General features: G+C 37.9%; 1 protein-coding gene across 1 annotated transcript in view; it reads right to left on the reverse strand.

Moving 5' to 3' along the window:
- agbl1 (AGBL carboxypeptidase 1) overlaps positions 1-23,839 on the reverse strand; it is a 130,530-nt gene that overhangs the window by 36,609 nt on the left and 70,082 nt on the right. Inside the window, exons 20-23 of the mRNA XM_029253534.1 lie at positions 21,590-21,719; positions 19,999-20,130; positions 19,466-19,642; positions 8,143-8,306 (exon numbers count right to left, since the gene is read on the reverse strand). Coding sequence (XP_029109367.1) covers positions 8,143-8,306; positions 19,466-19,642; positions 19,999-20,130; positions 21,590-21,719 — 603 coding nt within the window. The remainder of the gene's footprint in view (positions 1-8,142; positions 8,307-19,465; positions 19,643-19,998; positions 20,131-21,589; positions 21,720-23,839) is intronic.

Genomic DNA, 23,839 nt, shown 5'->3' on the forward strand with positions numbered 1-23,839 from the left:
CTTCCTCCTCCAGTTGTTCCTCTGAGGATGGGACCTATGGCCATTCATCACCCTGGCTGTCTGCCGTTACCGGCGGGGGGGGTCAAGTGCTGGTCTCGGCTATCTGAGTTAGAAAGAAGGTTGCAGGCTTCAGTCTGGCCATGAATAATCCACAAGATGGACAACTGCACTTGAGAACAGTTTTGCTGAAGGGACAATGAGTCCTGTGAGAGCCAGGGTAGCATAAGGGAAAGAAAGTAACTAAGCCTAGGAGCACCAGACAGCATTTCCAGTTACGTTAGGTTTGAAAAAAAGAGAAAATAAAATGAAACCCACTCACCACTACGAGTTGCCAGGTTATTCCTTGAACCCAGGATATCCTGAAGTGAAACATATGGCTGTGAGGCTTGCTAGCTAAAATTAACCTATAGGGCTGGATTGCAAGCATCCATATCTAAAAAAGTACTACTCAATAATTAAAAAATAAAGAGCCTTGTGAGAATGATCCTACATCATTCCTTACTTAAATTTATGTTGCACTTCAGAATATACTGAATTCAAGGAGCAAGCAAATGAGTAGTGGTGGTGGGTGGGTTTCATTTTTAGAGAAAAACATCAGCTAAATGAGTGAATTTAATGTACACCTGTTTTTAAACATGGAGCATTTGCATTTCTAAGCGTGATTCTTAATACACATGAACTCATTTAGCTGATCCAGTTTCTCTCTCACAACAAAAATTACTGGTCACATTACAAAAATCAGAGCTACAGTTTGAATTAGTTGGTCTCACAATGTTAAGCTACTTTACAATTATTCACCCATTTAGACAGCTGGGCAACTTTGGGTAAATACCATGCTCAAAGGTACTACAGCTAGAGGTGGGAATTGAACCTGCAACCTTCAGAACCAAAGGCAACAGCTGTAACTACTACATGACCAGCTGTCCCTGTATATAATACACCAAGTTGTCTGCATTGTACTGAAGTTATAATAAGTTTTGAATCATAATTGGAGGAAATGCACGTGCAATAGCATTTTTACTGCTTGATACTGAGTAGACTACAATAAACTGTTTAATCATTTTCCACATTTATACTGCAGTGAACACAGGGCTTGAATTCAAAAACTTAAATTACAATACTGAATCATGATGAATCATTTTACTTCCATAAATCTGTTGAATTGATCTAAACATCGATGACTGCAAATTAATCACTCATAACAATTTAGAGATTAAATTACATTGCACAGTCTGAACAACAGGCAATTTAATTGCATATATATATATTTAAAATGAACATCCCATATGGCCTGTGTAAATACTTTTAAAACTGTCAATTGTAGTGTAATATATACTAGTATGCAGAAGACCTAAAATGGATTTATGTGTTAAACATCCTACAACATTTCAGTTCTTTTATTAAGTACTACAATCCTATCTTTCATTAAATACTACAATCCTACAATGCTAGAAGTAAAACATATGGAAATACTTTTGACTCATCATTGTTTGATTTCAGACAGTAGAGCAACAGATTGTGGAATGTTTCTAAAATCTAGAACTGAAAAATGGAACTTCTTTTCTTTTTGGGTCATATTTATTTAACAAAATAATTATTTATACCGAGCATGACTAACTCAGTGAAACTTCCCTTAACATAATATAAACCAAATAATTCATGGCAAAGCTCTGATCTGTATATTGTGACCAGCAGCTTTTGCTGTGAGAGGAAAAAAAAAAAAATGCTGGATTAAAAGAAGAAAAAGGAAGGTTCAGAAGCAGTAGAAGAAACATCAATAATCTCTGACATGACAACACTATACTAATAGCAAAGGATGAAGAAGACCACAAAATCCTCCTAAGAATTGTCAAGGTAGAGCGCAAAATCAGAGCATGATTTTATCTAAATAAAACAAAAATTTTGACAACTGGAAAAGCAACAAATTTAAAAGTTGATGGAGAAGGCAGAAGTTCTTCTGCATCACTGGATCAGTAATCAACAGCTTGTGATCTAGCAGTCGAGAAACATATTGAAGACTAGTATTTGGTAGACCTCCTATGAAAGATCTAGAAGGTCCTCAAATGTACTGATAGTACATTAGGGGCAGCTGGTAGTGTAGTGGATAGAGCTGGTGCCCAAAGGTTGCAGGTTTGAATCCCACCTCCAGCTGTAGCACCCTTGAGTTGGTATTTACCCTAAACTGCTCCAGTAAATGTGTCCAGTGGATAAGTAATTGTAAGCAGATTAACACTGTAAGTCTCTTTAGAGAAAAGCATCACCTAAATGAAAATCTAATATCCAGCAGAATGAAAATTAATGTTGCTATTGCATTCTATAATGTTACACAAATGTGAAAGTTTGGTATTAAAAACAGCAATGGAAGAAAATAGATTCCCATTAACTGTGGTGGTGGTGGAGATTTTTAAGGAGACCCTTGATAACCAGGAGCACAAACAAATGGATACTGATCAAATCAGACCCAAACTAATTAGTAGCACAAATGGCAATATAGGTTTTCGTTTTTTGAACGTATCATGTGAAGACTGAATTGTCCCAAAGACTTCTTAATGCTTTAGTAAGTTGAAGAAAAAAAAGAAGAGGATGACTGGCAATTGAATAGACTCAATGACAGCCACACTGGACACACTGCTTTCAACAGTAAGGACACAAGTGGAGGGCAGAAATTTTTGGAGAGACCTGATTTATGTAGCTGACAATAGTACTTAACAACACCAGCAGTTTTGCTGAAGCGTAATATAAATGGAACCAGCTTACTTTTAAATCACGTTCAGGATGACAAGGTCTTTAAGTTAAACTGAAGTAGGGTCCTGAAACATCTCTTTGTGCATATTTAGGGTTTCATGACTACTTCATTAGCTGAGATGCTACAGGAAAACTTTTTGTTTCTAGTTTTAGCACTAAGCAGAAAGCTTAGTTTAGTTACAAAATCAAGGTAAAATTTTCTTTTCATTGTTATAATCTCACTTGTTAAATCTTCAAAGATGTACAAGTGTCTTTGCATGATTTAGATAGCAAATATGATGAATAAAATATAAACAACTGTTTGTTATGCATGACTAAAGAGTCACAACTCCTTTGTTGAGAAAAAAACTCAGACAACCATAAACACTGAAAACAGCTGTAATCAAGACGTAAATTTTCTGTCTCCATTCAAGTAGTCATTGAAGTACAACAGTCAAGAACATTCAAGGAGTCAGCCAATAAAGCCCATGTTATTACCGTTTAGTTATAACATCCTTCTGGATAGATGTCCTGTCTGCTAAGAAACTGGTGTAGCTTTCTGTCTCATTATGAACACATTCGGAAACAATGCCCACTCCTCATTTTTTCACTGCAAGCTCCACATCATTCTTCAAATCAAGTCTAACTATTTTGTGATTCAATTTAAAGGTCTGGAGCTCAGTAGATGCCAATACATCCTGGCCAAATAACCATCCATGGCGGGCTTAACATTTTTGAAAGTGAAAAACTTGATTGAGCTGCTCTTCAACAAAATTAACAGCCTATTGTTTTTTTACTTGTACAAGCACTAAGAAACAAAGGGCATTGGTGCTATCAGTATATATTTATCTTCTGTGTATATGTACTCTCAGATGATGGGGGCATGGTGGTATGGTGGGCTTGGCCAGGCCCTGCTCTCTGGCGAGTCTGGGATTCGAGTCCTGCTTGGGGTGCCTTGCAACGGACTGGCGTCCAGTCCTGGGTGTGTCCCCTCCCCCTCCAGCCTTGCGTCCTGTGTTGTCAAGTTTGGCTCCAGTTTGTCGCTACCCTGCTTGGGACAAGCGGTTTCAGCCAATGTGTGTGTACTCTCAGATGTATTTAAACTGAATTTAGAATAATGCAATTTTACTGTAGTAGAGTGCACAAGAGAAGTTGCTATGACAGCTTTACATATAGCACAACACACTAGCACATTAACAAGAGTTGGACAGAAAGGAAGAATACTACAGAGGCATTTTGGTTTTAGCTGACTGCGAAGAGCAGCCTTTCAGGGAGAAGCGATATTCATCTGTTGACAGCAGCAGTGTTCACTGTCAGAGGAACAGAACAAACTGTCAGAGCAATAAAAGCAGAAGACATCGAGACATGGAAACCTCAGCTTGTGTCATTCAGCATAAGAACTGGGTAAGGGAAGTGGAAAAAGTGAAAGCCTTTCATAAACCATTAGAGAGTACGTTATTTCTCGAGTCACATGTTTAGTATGGCTGGACTGTGGAAACCAAATGTCATGTTTTCAGCCTTTTTTCACACAAAAAACAACTTTAACAGTAAATAAATCATTAACAAAACAGAATGCGAGATCAGCACCTTTTACTCAAGAGCAATATTAGACATATATTCTTTCAGTTTGATAGACTAAAGAAAAGAAACTTTTTTTTAATGGCTTTTCTGTTGTCTCTCATCTAGAATCAATTATGAAATAATGATAAAAAGACAACATTAAAAATGCCACCAAAAATTCACTGAATTCTGGGACAGAATGTGGTAACAATACACAACCTCAGTGACCTCACTCAAACAAGGAGTGTAGTGTTTCATGCTTTAGGGTATGCATTACAGGAGTTACCATTTAATGCCCACTTTAGCCTGAGTCATACTGATGATAGCAGAAACAACACTAGCGTAAGAAAAGGCCATGGTTCCAATGACTCAACACTATAGTTTATTTGCTGTCCTAGGATATGCTTCACAGGAAATAAACCAATCAGAAAAAGGGAACTATGACAAATCCACAACCATAAAGAATCACCAAACTCCTGGAGGCACAATATTAATCAGAACCATATGTTCAAACCCGCCATGCCGCAGTGTCCCAGGATCAACACAACTGTGTTCCTTTCAGCTCTTGACTTCTTATTGATGAAAAAGCTGATGCAGGAAAGCACACATTTGGGCATGATTCTTATAAAGACTAACAATTATTTAAACTTTGTTGTTGACCTTCCAGAGGGGGTGTGGTGGCGCAGTGGGTTGGACCACAGTCCTGCTCTCCGGTGGGTCTGGGGTTTGAGTCCTGCTTGGGGCACCTTGTGACGGACTGGTGTCCCGTCCTGGGTGTGTCCTCTAGCCTTACGCCCTGAGTTGCCGGGTTAGGCTCTGGTTCCCCGTGACCCCGTATGGGACAAGCGGTTCTGAAAATGTGTGTGTGTGTGTTGACCTTCTTGAGTAATTTGACATCTGTTGTAATATGCAAAAAGCTTCTCGGCAATGGAAAAGACAACTTCATGTTTTATATGTAACATAACGTAAATGTTTATATGTATCTCAAAAAAAAAAATATTACTAGGAAGGTGATTAGGAATCGTCAATATTCAGATAAAGTTTTATGCAACTACTCGTGATGAACATTGGTTCATATGGTAGAAAGTAATTAACTGCACTTAAGAATTAAGTGTCTGCATCTATGTCTCTCTTTCTGCTAATGTAATGCAAACGTATTTTCTATGAGATGTAAGTCGCTTTGGAGAAAAGTGTCTGCTAAATGAATAAATATAAATGTAATCTAAATGTTTTTAAGCGTTACTGGAGCAAATGTCGGTATTTGCCCATTTAGGCCAGAGAATATGAAAAAATAGTTTATCCATTCCATACCTACTATTTTGTCATTTATACCATGAATTAAGTAGTCCCATTTACATTTCTGGATTGAATCCAGGATGACTATTTCCTATTTGAAAGATATAATCCATATTTCTTGTGCATCTTAATGTAATATACAATATTTCATAAATAAAAGCATATATTACGTCAAATATGTGTCATATTTTATGCATTAGAATATGTTCCTAGTTTGATTATGCTGTTTTATTTTAAATTGACCATTGTAGCATGCATGCTAGTTTATGAAGAAATAATTTAGATAAAAGCTTCATTGAAAATGTATAGTGTGACAGGGTAACATGGCAAGACAAACTTTGTATTCATACATATAGAGAATGATCTCCAACTGTTGCGTCAAGTCAACTCTGTGACACGTAAAAGATGGTGTGGGATCGAGACAGACTGGTGCTGGTTTTAATGTGTGTCAGAAGGTGTCTCTGAACAGTATGTTTAAGTTAATTATATACATGGGCAGCTAACAGCACAGTGCCTAAAGATCTGTTTTAGATTTCAAACTTCTGACCAAAAGGTTGACAGGGTGTTAAATGCCAGGAGAAGTCTTGCGGTTGTACACTTTAACACGCCCATTGCTTTGCTTCCAAAAATGACCCAGATTTATAAACTGTAAAAAACACAATATAATGTATGGAAATAATCTGTACAAGTGCCTGCTACTGAATTAAATAATGCAGAAATAAGCTTTAGATGTTGACCTGTTTTGTTTTCCTTGCAGGAGAAAATATGGCAAGTTTGCTTTAAGTCACTGATCTTATGTCTCTTCTCTCTCATGTGCTGGATATATTTAAATCACTGTAAGCAGCAGCGCATGGAGATGTTTCCTCACGTGCTGGAGAACTGCACTATACTAACAGAAACTGGCATTTATAAATGTATTATTCTCTAAGAACACTGAGACGCTACAGTAAAGCACAACTTTGTAAGAACACTATATGAAAATAAAATGAAATTCAAATTGAAACTGAACAGAAAAGATACTGTTTAATCTGATTTCTTACTTATACAATGACATAAAAAAGTATGCCCCCTGCTTCTGCCCAAACCCAATTTAACAGTTTGTTGGTTTTAAAACGATTTGTTTAATTTTTTTTTTTTTAAACATTTTTAGACAAAGTGGCATTTCATTGCCATTTCAACAACAATGATAGCTAAAGGTGATCTGATTATTTAAAAAATATATATTTAAAATTTTACCTCATTTTTACCATTTAACTACTCAGAAATGAAAACATCATTTACAACACAATCAAAACATCATTAGAGAGTATCACAGAGGCCACTGCTTTATATTCATACTAGAAATCCATAATTTGAATTGGATTTAGCTATTGAGGTATGTGGCTACATCATATAAGACTGAAAGAGCTCCCTGAGTCCCTCAGAAGAAGACTGTTTATGACTTTGAGTCTAGGAAGGGTTTTAAAGCCATTTCCAGCCAACGTGTGGTCAATCACTCCCCTGTCCAAAAGATAATCTAGAAATGGTGAAAATTTCAAACCCCTGACAATCTATCCAAGCCAGGTTTTCCCACCAAATTCAGCCTAAGAGACAACAGAAAAATACTAGAGGAAGTGTTCACCAACCGCAGGATAACATCAAGGGATTCACAAGCAATTTTTAATGAGTAACCATTCAAAAGAAACTGGACAACTTTTCGTTTTATGTGAGTTTGCAAAAATATATAGATGCATGACTGAAGTTTGCCAGATAACAAGGTGAAGATCAGCACAACTGTAACAATGTGCTCTAGACAGACTAAGCAGAATTAGAGCTGTTTGGCCATAATGCCACATCGTGCTTGGTGACAACCAAAAACAAATCATAATCATTATCATGATCATCATCATTTTCTTCTTCTCATTATTATTATTATTATTTTTATTATTGTAACGACCCATGTTACCATGAGTTTAAGCGGGAAAATGTTTATTATAAATAGTTGCATTCTGGGTAAAATGTGATTTAAGTGTTTAACCACTAGGGCGACTTACGGGAAAAACAAAGGGGAAATCAGAAAGGCTGATTGGGAAGGTTGGCTTGAGATGCAGGTTCTTGTGGAAATGGGGTTCTCTGACTGAAAGTGCCGTCCTGCGTGCCAGTGTTCAAATAAAACATTTGTCATGAACACTGCCTGTATGTCCTTCTTTTTTCCATCCAAACCCATGGTGCCATGTGTCTTATTTTTGTTATTGTTAACAACATTATGGTGACAGCTGGTAGCATAGTGGTTAAAGCTTCTGCCTCTGGACCCAAAGGGTGCAGGTCTGAATCCTACCTCCAGCTGTACCATTCTTAAGCAAGGTACTTACTCTAAATAGCTGTATAAATAGGTAAATAGTTGAAAGAAGCTTAACATTGTAAGTCACTTTCCAAAAAAAGTATCAACTAAATGAATAAATGTATTGTTACTATAGAGCTGTTACAGCCCTATTATTGTCCTCTGGCCAAATCCCCTTTACAAAATCTAGTAGTGGTAGCACATAGTATCGCTCATGAGCTTGCACAGGACTGTAGACTTACTTCTGGGAAGAATGGTCCGGGGGGTTGACTTCCAGGTCAAGAAGTGCAGTAGCATGGTGCATGAGCTTCGCATTACAGAGAACAGAGTTCCTTCTCAGGGACAGCAAGCTTGCACAGAAGTGTGCGCCCATCTCCTCCAGCTCCCTTGTGCCCAGCTGCATGTCCTGCATGGGGTGGTCAGTTTGTCAGTCATGGAGAATTTTGTCATTGTCCCTTTGAGTTATGGAGATACCACATCACCTACAACAATGATTAACAAAAGCAAATGATGGGTGCATCTTATGTTGTGTGAGACACTGAGACTTTTAGTAGATACTGAAAGCAGCAGAAATAACTGATAGCAGAGAGTAAGCACTCACACAATAACAGCAAATTTACATGCTAACATTCTCTTGGTTGACATCTTGGTCCCCCCCCCCCACTACCAAAAAAAGTATGAAATCAACTCATGGGTCTAAAGGGCATGTTTTTTGGGAATTATTCTTCTCGGAAGGCAGTCAGCGGATTGTAAATAAAGACTAAATAAATGTTTGTTCAACCTAGAAACCAAAAGATATTATTTAAGTAATTTTTATTACCTGCTTTTGATAATTTGAGTTTAAAAGTAAAATAATGTTTGACCTTAAAATATCAACTTGCGTATCATTAGCAACTGAGGACACAAAACTGGAGGAAGCAACTGATGCATCACATAAAAGTTTGTTGGTATTTGGTCACTGTTAGATTACAGCTGCAAATGCAGTATTTGACAAGTACCTCTCTTTGCTGGTTAGCTTCTATAAAACTGTTGGACATCGCATTTACATTTAAATTGGTTAGTGAGGCAGCCTTATCCCCTCCTCAGCTGCCCTATTTGAGTTTCTTCACTAAGTATGTTTTTGCTGACGTATAGCAGCAGAAGACATAAGCATAAGCCATTTCTCATTTTTCAAGGGAAATAAGCTGCAATTAAAATAAACAAATAATATGTCTCTGAAAATTCATAACTCAAATGTTCATAGTGCAAAGTACAGAAGTATCCCGTTTTTTTGTTACAGTTTCAGTTTGTCGTCTTCAAAGTCTAAATTCACACAAGGGCCTTCTTTAAAAATTGATTTGAGGGATCTAATCTTTATCTTTGTCCAATCGTCTAAATAAACCAAAGCCTTATTTTAAAGAAAATCTTTGCTCTCAAAATAACACATTTAAACATTTTGAGAAGCTGGCTTGTCATCTTATTCAAAAATGTTGGAGAAATGCCCTACCCTTCTCATTCTTATGCTTTCCTCTACAGCCTGGTATTCTCTTCACCCTGGGAATGTTTTTATTTTTACTATTGTTTCTTTATTTGTCTATATATTTATTTATATGTTTTCTCTTTTTTGTCTTTTTATCATTTTTTTTAAAGTTGTCAATTGTTTTATTATGCTATGTGTGATTTGCAGGGTTGTGGACTATTTCTGTAAAATTTAATTACATAGTGTAAGTTTTCTCTGTATTGATCACTGTGTTTTATTCTATGAAAACACAAATTAAATGATAATTTTTTTAGTAAGGAATCTTACAGTTATAGCATAAACAATGTATTTTCCCTTTTTCTGTATTTCTAAAAACTGCATAGAAATTTAAAATATGAATTCCTACAAACTTTAATCAAAACTATTGTTAACTGGAACTGCTGATACGTAGAATTTTCAAAAGATTAAACTCAATATTGCAAACAATCTAATCAATGTAGTAAATTTTGCAACCTGACAGATGAACGAGAAATTTCAGTTTTTCCCATGAATCTTCCACCATTTCTTAACTTTTCATTTTTTGATGTGCTGCACATTTCACATTGCACATTGTGATGTGCTGCACAACTCTTCACATTGTCATTTCGTAAATTTCCACTTGCTGTTTGTCAGACAAGTGTATTGTTTTCATCCTCAATCACTTTAATGGGAGAATGAACAATGATCCAGTTTTCTAGACAAGCTTTTTGCCTTCTCATGCTTTGTTTAGACTCTGGCTGCTATTTATCCAATATCCCTCTTCTATCCCATGTCCGTCCTTGGCACCATTGTCCAGTCAACATCTCTGTTGATAATTGGAAGCTGATGTGTGCCTGACATACTTGACAAGGTGGCATTGGGGCACCGCACAGGGCCCTGGAGTTTGCCATTGCATGAGGGGAGAGAAAAACCCTGTGTTGCTTCAGGACTAATAAGATATGTTAGCAGATGGGTAAGGGGGCGTGAGATGGGCCAAGGAATCCACTTTGACCGGGGGCCAAGATGTAGACATGGGATAGTACTTCAATAATTCAGCAAGTAGGGGAGGTTTACATGCACAGAATGCATATCACCAAGGCTGTTTACTTTGAGGGAAAATCAATTCTTTCCCTGTTTGCATTGTGGAAGCGTTGGCAGTGCCTTCTCAGTTGCTGGCCGACCCCGATACTACCCTCCAGTCTGTCAAATGTCAAATTGCTTGACAAGAACTGGAATACTGCAGGCCAGCATGGCAAAACACTCCAAAATGTGTGAATTGGATGTAGTCTAAAACAAACAATTGATGTAGGTCTGGAACAATTCCTCAAGTAACTCAATCAATTAAAATCCTTTATTTGAATTTTCTGTCTTATGACACATTATATGACACATAGACACATATATATATATATATATATATATATATATATATATACAGAGATACACAGATAAATAGACACATAACTATAGACACATAGTCTATATACATAGACACACAGATATATATATATATATATATATATATATATATAGGGTTTGTGATTGTTCACCATTTTTTTCCGTGATGGAAAAATTGGTGACATCACTGACATCACTGGTGTCCTTTAGTGGACTAGTGGACATCTTCTTCCCTGCCATGTGCTACTCTTCTACAGCCTCAGGAGGTCTAGTATAAAAGCTGTTCTATGGCATCTCTTAGAACACCCAGATCAACATAGGTCTAAGAAGAAGAGGCTGTTTAAGGACAATACAAAAGGGCAGGATTTTGTGAGACTTAAAAAAAAAAGTCAGAATAACTTCACTTTGAAAGCCCAGCAATTCCCATGAGCTGGCTCAGGTTAAGGTCAAACAGAACAATTGTTTCTGGTTCTGTCTGCCATGTCAATTCACTCTTCTCCTCTACTGTGTGAGATGGAAGGTACCTGTGGGAACTGAGCCGCCTTTTCATACAGGGGCAGCAAGTACCATTGTGGTTATGCTTCTTGTGGATCCAAAGATTGCTGGTTCGCATCCCGCCCACAGCTGTAGTGCCCCTGAGTAAGGTACTTGCCCAAAACTGCTCCAGTAAAAATAATCCATCTGTATAAATATATAAACCATTATAAGTAGCATACTATTCTAAGTTGCTTTGGAGAAAAGCATCAGTTAAATAATATGAATAAATGTAAATACAGGCACAGTCAGTCTAAGTGCAGGGGACTTGAGAAAAGGTCATACCATATGCATCTCAAGGCAAAGAAGACTGTGCTCTCACATGCCATGGGGACTTGGAAGGGAAGATGAGCTTATCTCATAGAATACCACAATACAGCACAGGAAAAGTTTATGCTGAAACACAAATCTCACTGACACCAGATTTGCATATATTCCACAAGAAAATAAAAAAAAAGTCAGCCACACTGTGATGACATTACTGCTTTGGAGATACCAAATGCAAAAATACCATAAATCCTTTCTTTAAGATTTTTTGTGCACTGTTCCCTGTTAATCCTCAAAACACTTTCTATTTTAATACTTCATGGTAGCTTAATGTATCCAATGTGAGCATCTTTGAAAATGTAAGAAACACAATATTTTACTAAAACAGTGCTATTATTTAGCTATCATAAGGACATAAGCTCCTTTCATGGCCTTTTAAGTCATTTTATTTCAGGCCCATGACAATCTGAGCACAAACATGAATTAAAAGGTATTTTATTGCTTTATGGAGGTTTCTATGCCCTCTTCTGCAAGCCAGTTGTTGACCTTTGATAATGGACTTAAGATCAAAGTAAAGCTAACTTCCAGGTCAAGAATAATTGTGACAAACAAGTACAGTTATAAATTGGGTTGCTATATAAATATGGAGTCTCCTGCTAGAAAACTACCTGTCTCCACATTTCCCTGCTCAGCCAATAGGATTGTGCTAGAAGGTAATGTTTGTACTAGTCCAAAAATCCACTTATCGCAGCCTGACTGCTCAGCTTCAAGGAGCTTGTACCCAGCGGAACCCCTCAGTTCATTGATCAACAGGCCTTTGGAACCTTACACGAGGTAGCAGTTCTAGTTCTTTCACTTTCCTTCCCTTCACTTCCTTGTTCACTGCATGAAGTACAAGATTAGCCAACCGAGATTTACTCACAGTATGCCTATTCTTCACTGGGTCTGCATTAACAGCAGTTCCATAGGGCCTCACAAAGCAAAAAAGCACAGATTATAGAAAGCCTGGATACCTGAGCTTTGGAGTGACTTTTTAAATATAGATTCAGTGTTTAGGTCAAACAACATAGAACCATGGAAGATGTTTTCATTTTTCTTCTCAAGACCTGCAGCACAGCAAACGTTTCTAACTGTGACGGGGGTTAAATAAACTAAGAACTAGACAGCCTAGTCTGTATTTGAAAGGATGGTGCATATTAGTGGCATTTAAAGGAAGACATTTTTGTAATTATTCATCCTACTCCTATCTCTGGGTAACAGTTTGTCCAAATCTAAGCAGACTTTGCAAGCAGTACTAAAGATCTGGTGAACGTGTTAAAGGTGCTTTATTAAAATTCAGGATCCTGCTGAATAAACATAAAAAGCAAAATAAGAAATATGATAGATATTTAAATCAAATCAAATATTTGATATTCCTCATGTTGAACATATAATAATAGATGTGTAAAAAGAGACAGCGGTGAGGTAATCTTTTGGCCACTCTCCTTCATTTCAATTTTGCAGAAAGGACAAAACAGAAATTATGAGGGGTGAAAAAACCCCTTGCTTCCAGGCTTTAATGACTTGATAGATAAGTGTCCAGTGACAAATGCAGGTAACCCCTGACATTTTTGAAAACATGGAATGCACACTTTGTAAACAGCTTTCTACTGAAAGGCCTCAGGGCAACTGTTCACCAGCTGGCTTCAGCTCAAAATATGAGTGCCATGCTATATGCCAGTGTGAAAAATAGATCATTTTCACAGAAAGGCCTTTTGTTCTCTCTTTCCTATTTCTTATTCATTTTAAATTCTGCCTCAAGACCCTTTTCATCTGAAATTAGATGGTGATGAATGTGATGAATGTTGCATGAGAACTCCACCACAGTAAGATGCTGACATTCAGAAATGACTTGTGGGGGTCATTGTGCAGTGTTTTAACTTCATTCAACTGTGGGCTTTACCCACGGTATGTGTTAGAGGAAACATAAGTGTAGTGTAATACTAGTAAGTTACATTTTTCTTTGGAATTACAGACTGCATTTTACCTGATATTTATCACAGGTTGATGCGATGAAAATTTTTCAGCCATTTCTTTTGCTTGTTTTGTGAAACTATACCCATAACACGGGGGGGTGCGGTGGCGCAGCGGTTTGGCCGGGGCCCGCCATGTGGTGGGTCTGAGGTTTGACTCCTGCTTGGGGTGCCTTGCAATGGACCGGCATCCCATCCTGGGTGTGTCCCCTCCCCCTCCAACCCTGCGCTCTGTGTTGCCAGGTTAGGCTTCAGTTCACCACGACCCTGCTTGGGACAAGTGGTTGTAGACATTGTGTGTGTATGTACCTATAACACAAATTCAGTCTCATTCCACACTACAGAGATATTTGTGTTTCTTACCCCGATTTGACAACAGTGTTTCAGTGATATTTCTAAAGGGCAAAACAAAATGAATCAGACTTATAGATTCCCAACACGGTAACGGTTGTGTAGTGTTCTACATTGGATTCACTTCTTAGGAACATTTACTTTTAATATATGTTCCTGCTTTCAAGCAGCTTAGATTAGTTTGGCGCCAAACAAGTAAAAGCAAAAGTTGATGACAATGACAGCAACCCTGATGTACCCTTTGCTGCAAGATAATCAAGCAACCAGATATCATGAACATGTATTGCATATATATGCAGGTGTTTAGCTTAGTCTGAGCATGTTTATGGTTGAAGTTTTTCTTTATTGCACATTTTCCTTAAAAATAAGAAGTATTAACATGTGACCACCAACCCGAGCTATGAAGACCACCGATATTCTCCACGATCTTCAAGTATTAACATGTTTACAGGCTATATTTATTCCTCTATCAAATTTACTAGTTTATTACAATATAAATAAGGGGCAAATAAACTACAATACTTCTTATAGTCTCTGTTTTTACAGACATAACTGATGCTGATACAACAATCAGAAGGAGAAGCTAATAAAAAGGACAAACAGGGAATCTCGTTCACTTTATTATGCAGTTTCTCCACAAAGATTTTACGCAACATGTTCATTTTCTCCACTCAATTTTATTTTGTGTCAAACCATTCAGGCCATCACTGATACTCTTTTTCTGATTACATTACTGTTACTGTTATTGCAAGCCCAATAACTGATTAATCACTCATTGTAAGAGATATAAATCAGGTAGCAAACACGACATAAGTGTGTGAAGCATATGTTAACGAAAATATTTACTGCCATTATTTCTGTCCTCTTGCACCTGATTAATCACATACTAATTTTGAGTTCTTGAAAAAAAATTATTGGTGTAACACTGGCATAGTGGGTAGTCAGGGCTGATCACACCCACTATGCAATGACATTTAGGATTGATCCCCATTTAGTCGGTATGAAGTTTGCATGTTCTCCACCAGTTCAAGTGGAATTCATCCAGGTACTCGGGTTTCCTGTCACAGTCAAAATATCTGTATTTCAAATAGGACAGTGGCACAGCAACAGGGCTGTTCGGGTGTGGATTCAAATCCAGTTTATTCTCTGTGGAGTTTGCATGTTCTCTCTGTGTCTATGTGGGTTTCTTTCCACAGTTCAGCTGAACTGCTGATGCTAAATGCCCCTGGTGAACCTGAATCAGCTGAAGTGACTTACTATCAGCCTTATTTCAAAAATGAAGATCTACCTTTTACTCTTGCCAGCATATTACTGTCATAAATATACTTCACAATGGACTTTCATGAGGTAAATTAGGGAGACCTGAATTCCAGTTGCTCTTCTAAAACCCTTATACTTCTTAGTTCTTAAAGCCCTTATACTACTTATACTTCTTAGTCGTATACTAGCTTATCTTATATCATATACTCAGCCATTTGTTTTATATTCACAGAGGAACTGGGATACATTTATTTGAACTTTTTAACAAACAAATACACAGGGTACACCTAAGGAGACATTCCTTTTCTGTTCTGCAGCTGGATAACCCAAGTGATTAAAGGTGATATCTTTGGGATGCAAATGAGCTTTCTTTGAAAACACCCACACCTTCTGGCAGGTAAAGGAAACCTCTATTCCCTCCATCAGTTGTAATCTGGAGTGATAGATAAGTTTACATTTATTTATTTAGCAGATACTTTTCTCCAACACTACTTCCAGTTATCTCTATGTAGTGTTATCATCCCACACACCTTATTCACCGTGGTGACTTACACTGCTAGATACATTACTTACACTGGGTCACTCATCCATACATCAGTGGAACACACTCTCTCTGTGTCACTCACACACTATGGGGGAACCTGAACAGCATGTCTTTGGACTGTGGGAGGAAACAGTAGCAACGGGAGGAAACCCATGCAGACAAACTCCACAAACTCCACACAGACTGAGCAGGGATCGAACGCATGTCTTCTCATATCAGCCAGATGCTGTGCAACAGCAGCACTACTTGCTACGTCACCATGCCACCCAAGTTCCACTTTGTTTTACATCATGAGCCATTACTTTTCTATCGCACACCTCCAAGGAATGTGAAGCCCCCATCTTTAGATAGGTCTGCTCTGTAAAAACCACCTGGAATTTATGTTCAGATGGCATACATAGAATAGGAACACTTCTTGTTCCAATTGTATACCTGCATCGTGATACTTTGAAAGAGCAGAGTCTGTCCTTTCATATCTTTTTGCTTATTCTCAGTCAACCCCAAAATATGTAGGGTGGGGAGACAAAACTGAGATACAATTAATTTCCTAACTTTTCTTCCTATGATGCCGCATCCTCTGTTATCATAAGGTTGCATAAGCATATACATGAAAACGGATGCCAGAGTATTTCCACCCGGACACTAAGGAGTGTATTTATAAACACATTTTTCTTTTTGTTCCACAGAGGATGAAGACACAGGAACATGGTCATTCAGAGGAGTTGCTCCCCATAGTGACCCTAGGCTTCAAATTCTGAAGCTAACTGAGAGGGTAATTATGTTTCTTGTCCACAAATCTGTCAGAGGCCACTAATGGGCATGAATTAGCACCTGGACACGAGCCGGAATCCATGCTCTGTCAAGGCACAGTAAAGACAAAGAAACAGCCACTTAAATATCCTTTGCAGTTAATGGTATTTTTCTAATAAATCTGTACTTGGAACGCTGTGAACCTACCAAGCCCGAATGTCTAATCCACCACTTTGTTTTATTTTATAAATAAACACTAGTGCATACTCTGTACATAAAGTGCCAGTATGCTCATAATATTTTCATTATTTCATATATTTTAGTTTATATTTATATATAAAAATAAAATATTCCTAGTTCCTTAGATATTTCTTTATTATAGCGCAACCATTCTACATGGCTCGCAACCCCATGAGGAGGACAAAAATCTCAGAAACACCACATGAAAAAGGTGTTTAAATTTGAAGTAACTAAAACACATTGAGGTCAGCATGGTAGCATAGTGAGTAGTGCTGCTACCTCACAGCACCTTGGCAATTCAGGTGTGTTCAAGTCCAGCTCAGTCATTGTCAAATTTGCATTGGATGTTGTCTCTATTGGATTCATCTCACATCCAAAGACATGCAATTGTGGTTAAAGGGCAACACTAAACTTGTGTGTGTGTGTGGCCACCCTGTGATGAACTGGCATTACATCCAGGGCATACCTTGCACTTACTGAGCCTGGGATAGGCTCTGTAATGCTGCTCAGGACAAGTGGTTATTGAAAAGGGTGGATGGATGGAGAAATCACAATTAAAAACCATGCTCAAGATGAGTCATATTAGGTTGATTGCCAGTTAGCAGTAAGTGTCAGCTATTAAAGAAGTTGGACAACTAATGCAATTTGCTCTTGGATAAGCATGCTGTCAAAAAAAAGCATGAGGCAAAAAATAAAGATCCAAAGAAGCTAAGTAATCAGTGCCAGAACTGCAAGACTTCCTGCCACAAAAAACTGCAAAATTCTTAAAAATAAGCATATGCCAAACAAGGACAAATTGCATCATTAAAGAAGAACAGCAGTCACGAGTCAAAGCACAGGGACAGATGGACACTTCACTGGATAATTTCTAAATGCCATAGAACTGAATCAGTGCCTTTTTGACCCAATTTTGACAAAACTATACATTGTGAGCTTCATAAATCTGGAATTGATTTCAGAGATGCCATTCTGTGCCTTTTGTATGAAAGGCCTATACGCAAAGATGCACAAAACGTAGACTCCTGAGAAAAGAAAAAATTTACATGCTTTATTGAGTTGTATTTTGCCCTATATTCTATACCTTCTTGGGTTCAAATCTGGAGAGAGCCAAAGGATGCCTTTAACTCACAATGGGTGATGGCAGCTTTTAAAGATGGTAGGAGATTGTAATGTATGGACAGCCATCTAGTGGAAATCATTAGGTCCAATGACTGCTCTGTGTGGTCATATAATGGCCAAGGAATATGAGGCCATTGTAGGGGACCAAGTGCACCATAATGTGCAAATACTGTTCTCATGATGTTTGCATAATTCTAGAGATAATAATGCCCCAATACATGCTGCTAAACAAATTCAAGAATGATTTCATGAACACCAGGATGAAGTCAGATGCCTTCCATGGCCTTGCCAGTCACCAGATATAAACATCACTGAATCTTAATGGGAAGTTATGAAGCCCAGAGCACAAAGTAGTTTTCCAGTAGTAGTTTTTGAAGTAGTTTTTGAAAAGATCTAGTTGCTTTTCTTCTAAAAGAATGGTTTAATATTTCACTACACACAATTCTGGACAGCATTCTAAGAAGGACTGAAGGTTTTCTGAAGGAAAAGGGCAGCCCTACTCCTTATAAGGTCTTTCATATTTATATACAGTGTCTTACAAAATTACACACACACACACACACACACACATTTTCAGAACCGCTTGTCCCATACGGGGTCACGGGGAACCGGAGCCTACCCGGGAACACAGGGGCGTAAGGCCAGAGGGGGAAGGAACACACCCAGGACGGGACGCCAGTCCGTCGCAAGGCATCCCAAGCGGGACTTGAACCCCAGACCCACCGGACAGCAGGACTGTGGTCCAACCCACTGCGCCACCGCACCCCCTACAAAATTACATTCTATACTTATTTGAAGAATATCTGAATCTATCTTCTGAAATCCAGAAAGTGGTGCTAACTTTCAAGGGGTTTAAATACTTTTGCAAGGCACCCTATTGTTAGGTGTTTTATGTTGTTAATATATGCATAAAAATATACATATGTTATGCATGCAATATAACTAATGACATACAATAAGTTGTACAGGTTCAAAACTACTTTTTATAATATGCTTTAAAACATTGCGTGGGTAATTAGAATTTTACATTAATTAAGTAAATGTTAATTGCAACAGTAAACATCTTACCTTGAACTAAACAGACATCAAAGAACACATATAAATGAAATGTTACATAGGTTTGTGAAGGTCATAGGAATAGAACTCTATGTTTGTTTGAGGGAGTCACAAGTTTAAGTGAAACACAGCAAACTCTTCTAAACTCTTCTGCAAAGGTAAGATGTGGTGGACCAATTATAGTATCTATTAGAGGCAAAAAAAATGAGTCCATGATAAATAAGGAAAATCGGAAAAGTTTAGAGAAAAGATGTAAAAGTCAAGAAAAAGGCCATTCTAAGACGTTTCAGTAAAATGTGCTTTTTGTACTTCTTTTCTGCCGGTAAGGAGTGAAGACATCATAATTAACTTTGTCACCCTGCTATGACTGACACTGGGTTCACCATGTGAATTGCGGAACGAACTGGAAACGGAACAAGATTCTTAAACGGAACATAAAAATAGAATGTTTACGTGTTCATTTCAGCATGCAAAAAAGTCTTCTTTAATAGTATAAATATCTTTTAGTGCACCAGTCGTTTGTCATTTTGGAGTATCTTGGAACAGATGCAGCCCACCTTGTAGATGCCCTGGTTGCAGCCATTGTAAGTGCTCTCCATGGTGTAGCTCCTGTGCACACCCATTTCCCGCCACACTACCACACGTGCTGTAGACTCCCGGGATTTCTCCACCACGTAGCTACAGCTGTTCAGGGAGAAGGCCGGGGCCAGCTGGCTCAGAACCTTTGCAATTGTCTGAAAAAGCAGACCCTCTTGTTTGCCCAATTCTCATTTTGTTTTTGCATGGGAGCTTTAAAAGTGACATTGAGCTCAAGTAGCAAAGCTTCCATTGGCATCTACATACATTGCAAATACAATACTGTACTGAGTTGATGTCTATTTCAAAATGGCAATATTTTTTCTCTATGAAACTAATAAATCAAAAAGTCAGTATGACATTTAATTGTATTTTAAGAAAAAACACCCTTATTCAATCATCTGGACTGCTCAGTGCTTTATTTTAATTTTTATTTGTTGCCTGGGGCAGAGCTTCTATTTGAACATTCAAGAATAATGTCAGAGAAAGAGAATGAAGTAAGAGTGCCGCCTACATGGTACCCTGTGTCTTCTTTCAGAGTGGCAGTGTTGATCACAGATCCTGAATACCACAGGGTCTCCTTCACACTGCAGCCGTAGAGAAAAACATTCTTCTTCCTCGAGTGGCCATGGTAATCACAGAACACCTGGGGGGAGGATGGCACAGTCATTGTTTTTTCCTTCTTCTGTAAGGAGTTTTTTCAACTGAAATATGCCATAAAAAAGCACTGGCTCTGCTTTCAAGGAAGAAAAAACTGTCCTTCCAGGATGTTCTTGGAGCTCTGCTGACTCATTAAGTGCATATAGTTAACTACATGCTCCAATGAGCCCAATTAATTTTGCAATGAAGGGAAAAATGACAAAATTCTCTGAAACTATGTAAGACAATGCATACTATTCGTACAGCAAAATGTCCCTCACAAGAGAAATGCTAATTGGGTTCAGCACATAAAAGAACATACATCGGTGTACAACAAAGTTCTACTTTTATTTTAAATAATTTTTACAGTTTTTTTAAGACAATGGTGAATGATGTTTAAACAGGACTGACACTTAATTTTTGCCTAATTTATTTTTGATAGAAGAAAATGTAAATTAAAAATATTATGTAAATAATTTTTACACAAAATCATGGATGTTGATAAAAGGGTGTTTAACATGTCTTGTACTACAACAACAACAACAACAACAACAACAATAATACACACACACACACACACAGTTTCAGAACTGCTTGTCCCATACGGGGTCACGGAGAACCGGAGCCTACCCGGCAACACAGGGCGTAAGGCCGGAGGGGGAGGGGACACACCCAGGATGGGACGCCAGTCCGTCGCAAGGCACCCCAAGCAGGACTTGAACCCCAGACCCACCGGAGAGCAGGACCCGGTCCAACCCACTGCGCCACCGCACCCCCCACAACAATAATAATAATAATCAAATAAACTTCACGAGAAAATAATTTTTTTAAAAAAATCTTTAAATACTGATTTTATTCTTTGGAAATTTGATTTTTGAATCCATCTTTTCTGAATACAGACCACTTAATCTAAGCTCATCACTTGGTGAAGGAAGAATGACATGCAAGGTATTTAGAATCTCAAAAAAGACTAAATCATTAAGCTTGTTGAGTCAAAATAGTTTTCTTCCACCCCCCTCTGTTTACAAGGATGTCTGTATACCTTTGAAATGTGTATTTCTTTGCCAGAACTGATTTGAAAGTAAATACAGCGTAAAATTATGTTGGGTGATGTGGATCTTTCCAAGCTCAAAGCACTCTATACCATAAAAAGGATTTGCAATTGTGTAAACTCACTTTAGCCTCCCTCGTGTGAAACCATCCTTCACTGGAAGAGTACAAGTTTTTATTATTATTATTATTATTATTATTGTTGCTGTTGCTATAAGAGCTGAAAAAATCATGGTTGTGCCATTGACATGCACAGCTGTCAGTGAAATCTAATTGTCTGTATAGCCTAATTCAACATGTGAGCTGGGTTTCCAAGAAGAATGTTAACTAATGGAGATATCCTAAATAAAGACCCTAACCTCCTCAGTATATGGATCATGGCACTGAATATAGATAAAGCTTAACAGTCGACTTACCAGTGGGCTTCTCCCAGTGCTGCTGAGGTAGGACAGAAGACCCTTGGCATGGTAGATGGTGGGACTAAGATTGGGGTCAGGCTTCTTCCACTGCCTGTTGAGATCCTCACCACTTAATGCACAGCGGCTCCTGTGAAAAGATGTCAATAGAAAAGCATCACACCTGCACCCATAATCTCAACTGTCCAGGATGGAAGTGGTAGACAGAAATAAATCAGTGCAGGTCATGGATACTCATGGACACTGGAATTTCTAATAAGAAACAGATTAACATAAAAGCAATCTTTATAAGTATTTACAAGTAAGTGGTCTCAGTCTAAGGACCCCTTTTCCTCAGGGAATTGTGCCTCAAGCCAACCCTCCTAGCCTATTTAGCACCCCGCAGGCTTTCTCTCCTTTTTCATTGGCCAACACAGTCACCCCCTTCTATTCCCCGTAAGTCCCCCCAGTGGTTGAACACTTAATTTCACTTTTCCCACAATTCACCTATTTACATTAATCCCATTTTCCAGCTGAAACTCCCAGTAGCACAGCTTGTTACAGTATATCTGGTCCTTAAATATTCTGCTCGTGAAAGATATTCTACAGGAAAAAAATGAACTGATGCATTGGTTTCTAGTGTCTTCATCTCCAACAGCAACTGTTACAGCCTTCTTTGAGACAAATTATTTCACTGCATTTTTCCCAGAATGATCTCTTGTAACTTTTCTGTAACATTTTGCCCATCTTTGGAATCTACTCTCAAGACCACTTTGCAGTCTCTCTCCATCAACATTTTTGCAATATGCATATCAGAGATTTTTAAAAATCTCTTTCGAATGACAGCACTGGTAAGCTTCTGTCTTCTCAATATTTTGCAGCACCAATTTTTTCTTTACAGCAATATTTTTTCCTCTGATGGCATCCTAGACCTCTAGTGTGTCATGTTAGCCCTTTCTCTTGTCTCTGTCTGCCCCCTTCATTCCTATCCACTCCAAAAATTGTCTACCATCCATCCCCTACCACCTTCACATGCAGCAAAAGTGGAAAAATCACATGCCCTTGTGTGGACAAACCACATGTTGATCACAGGTTTGTGAGTCATCAAGTACTTTAACAAACAGACAAAAATCATCTAAAATGGAACTGAATGGAGGGGTACAGTAATAAATAAATAACTGTGCTCCAACTCCAGTAATCTCATTAAGATTTACTATTTGCTTTTAAAAGCTGTCAACTCAAGAAAGCCATAGCAGAGATTTCATACAGAGGCTGTAAGGTGTAACTGCGCATTTTATTATATGCCAGGAACATAAACATTTTTCACACCCTTTTGATAGTGTGGTGGAGACAAAAATTCAGTGGAAGCCATGAAACTGGCGTAGTGTGAAGATTAGTAAGGCCTTAAATATCTGAGCCCCCTGTCATTCTTGAGAAATTCTGTGTAGTAGACCCAAAACTTTGGTCATAAAACTCACAATAAAAATAGATTGATGTCAATGCAGGGAAACCAAAAAATATAATCAGGAACACTTTTGTTCAACTAAGCAATGATTAAAGTCCTATCACATATGCTACAGGAACCAGTAATCAATAACATGGCCAGAATGATGAGCATGCCATTTACTCATTTTCTGAATTGCTGCTATATCCGTGTATGAAAATCATTTACGTATTTTTTGTATTAAAAAGGCCAGCTCTATACCAGGAGTCAAACCACCAGTGTGAAAACCAGAATTCATAACTATTAAATAATACAGGACAACATTAGGAAAAGTCTAAGAAACTATTAATTGTATGCTATTGTATTAATAACAAGGTAATTAATTTTCTTGCATCTCAATCCATTTATTTTATCATTTCATAACTATCACAAAAATGCCTGAATGCTACTGTACCAGTGAAAAAACATTAAGATCTTTTTGTGCAGTGCTGCATTTATAAATTTCTTAGAAATATGAAAATGAGGATTTGAACAAAAAATATCCACTTTTTGAGCCTAGTCTGCAGCATCCTCAAAGTGAATAAGTGAGCACCTAATCCTTTCAAACTTGTCAAGGTAAATTTTGCTCATGAAAACAACAAACACAAATGAACATGACATAACACTTGCTTTAGAATGAGGAAAACATATACTTTAAAACTTCTTAGAGTTTCCTGCTGACAGCTAAATAGTTTTTTTTACAGCATTCCATGCATGGTCACATACATGTCAAGTGTTATGCCGTAGAATTCTCATCTTACACCATGACACAGGATCATTGGTGTACA

Source organism: Scleropages formosus, chromosome 7 (assembly GCF_900964775.1).
Source record: "Scleropages formosus chromosome 7, fSclFor1.1, whole genome shotgun sequence".
Classification (NCBI taxonomy): Eukaryota; Metazoa; Chordata; class Actinopteri; order Osteoglossiformes; family Osteoglossidae; genus Scleropages; species Scleropages formosus.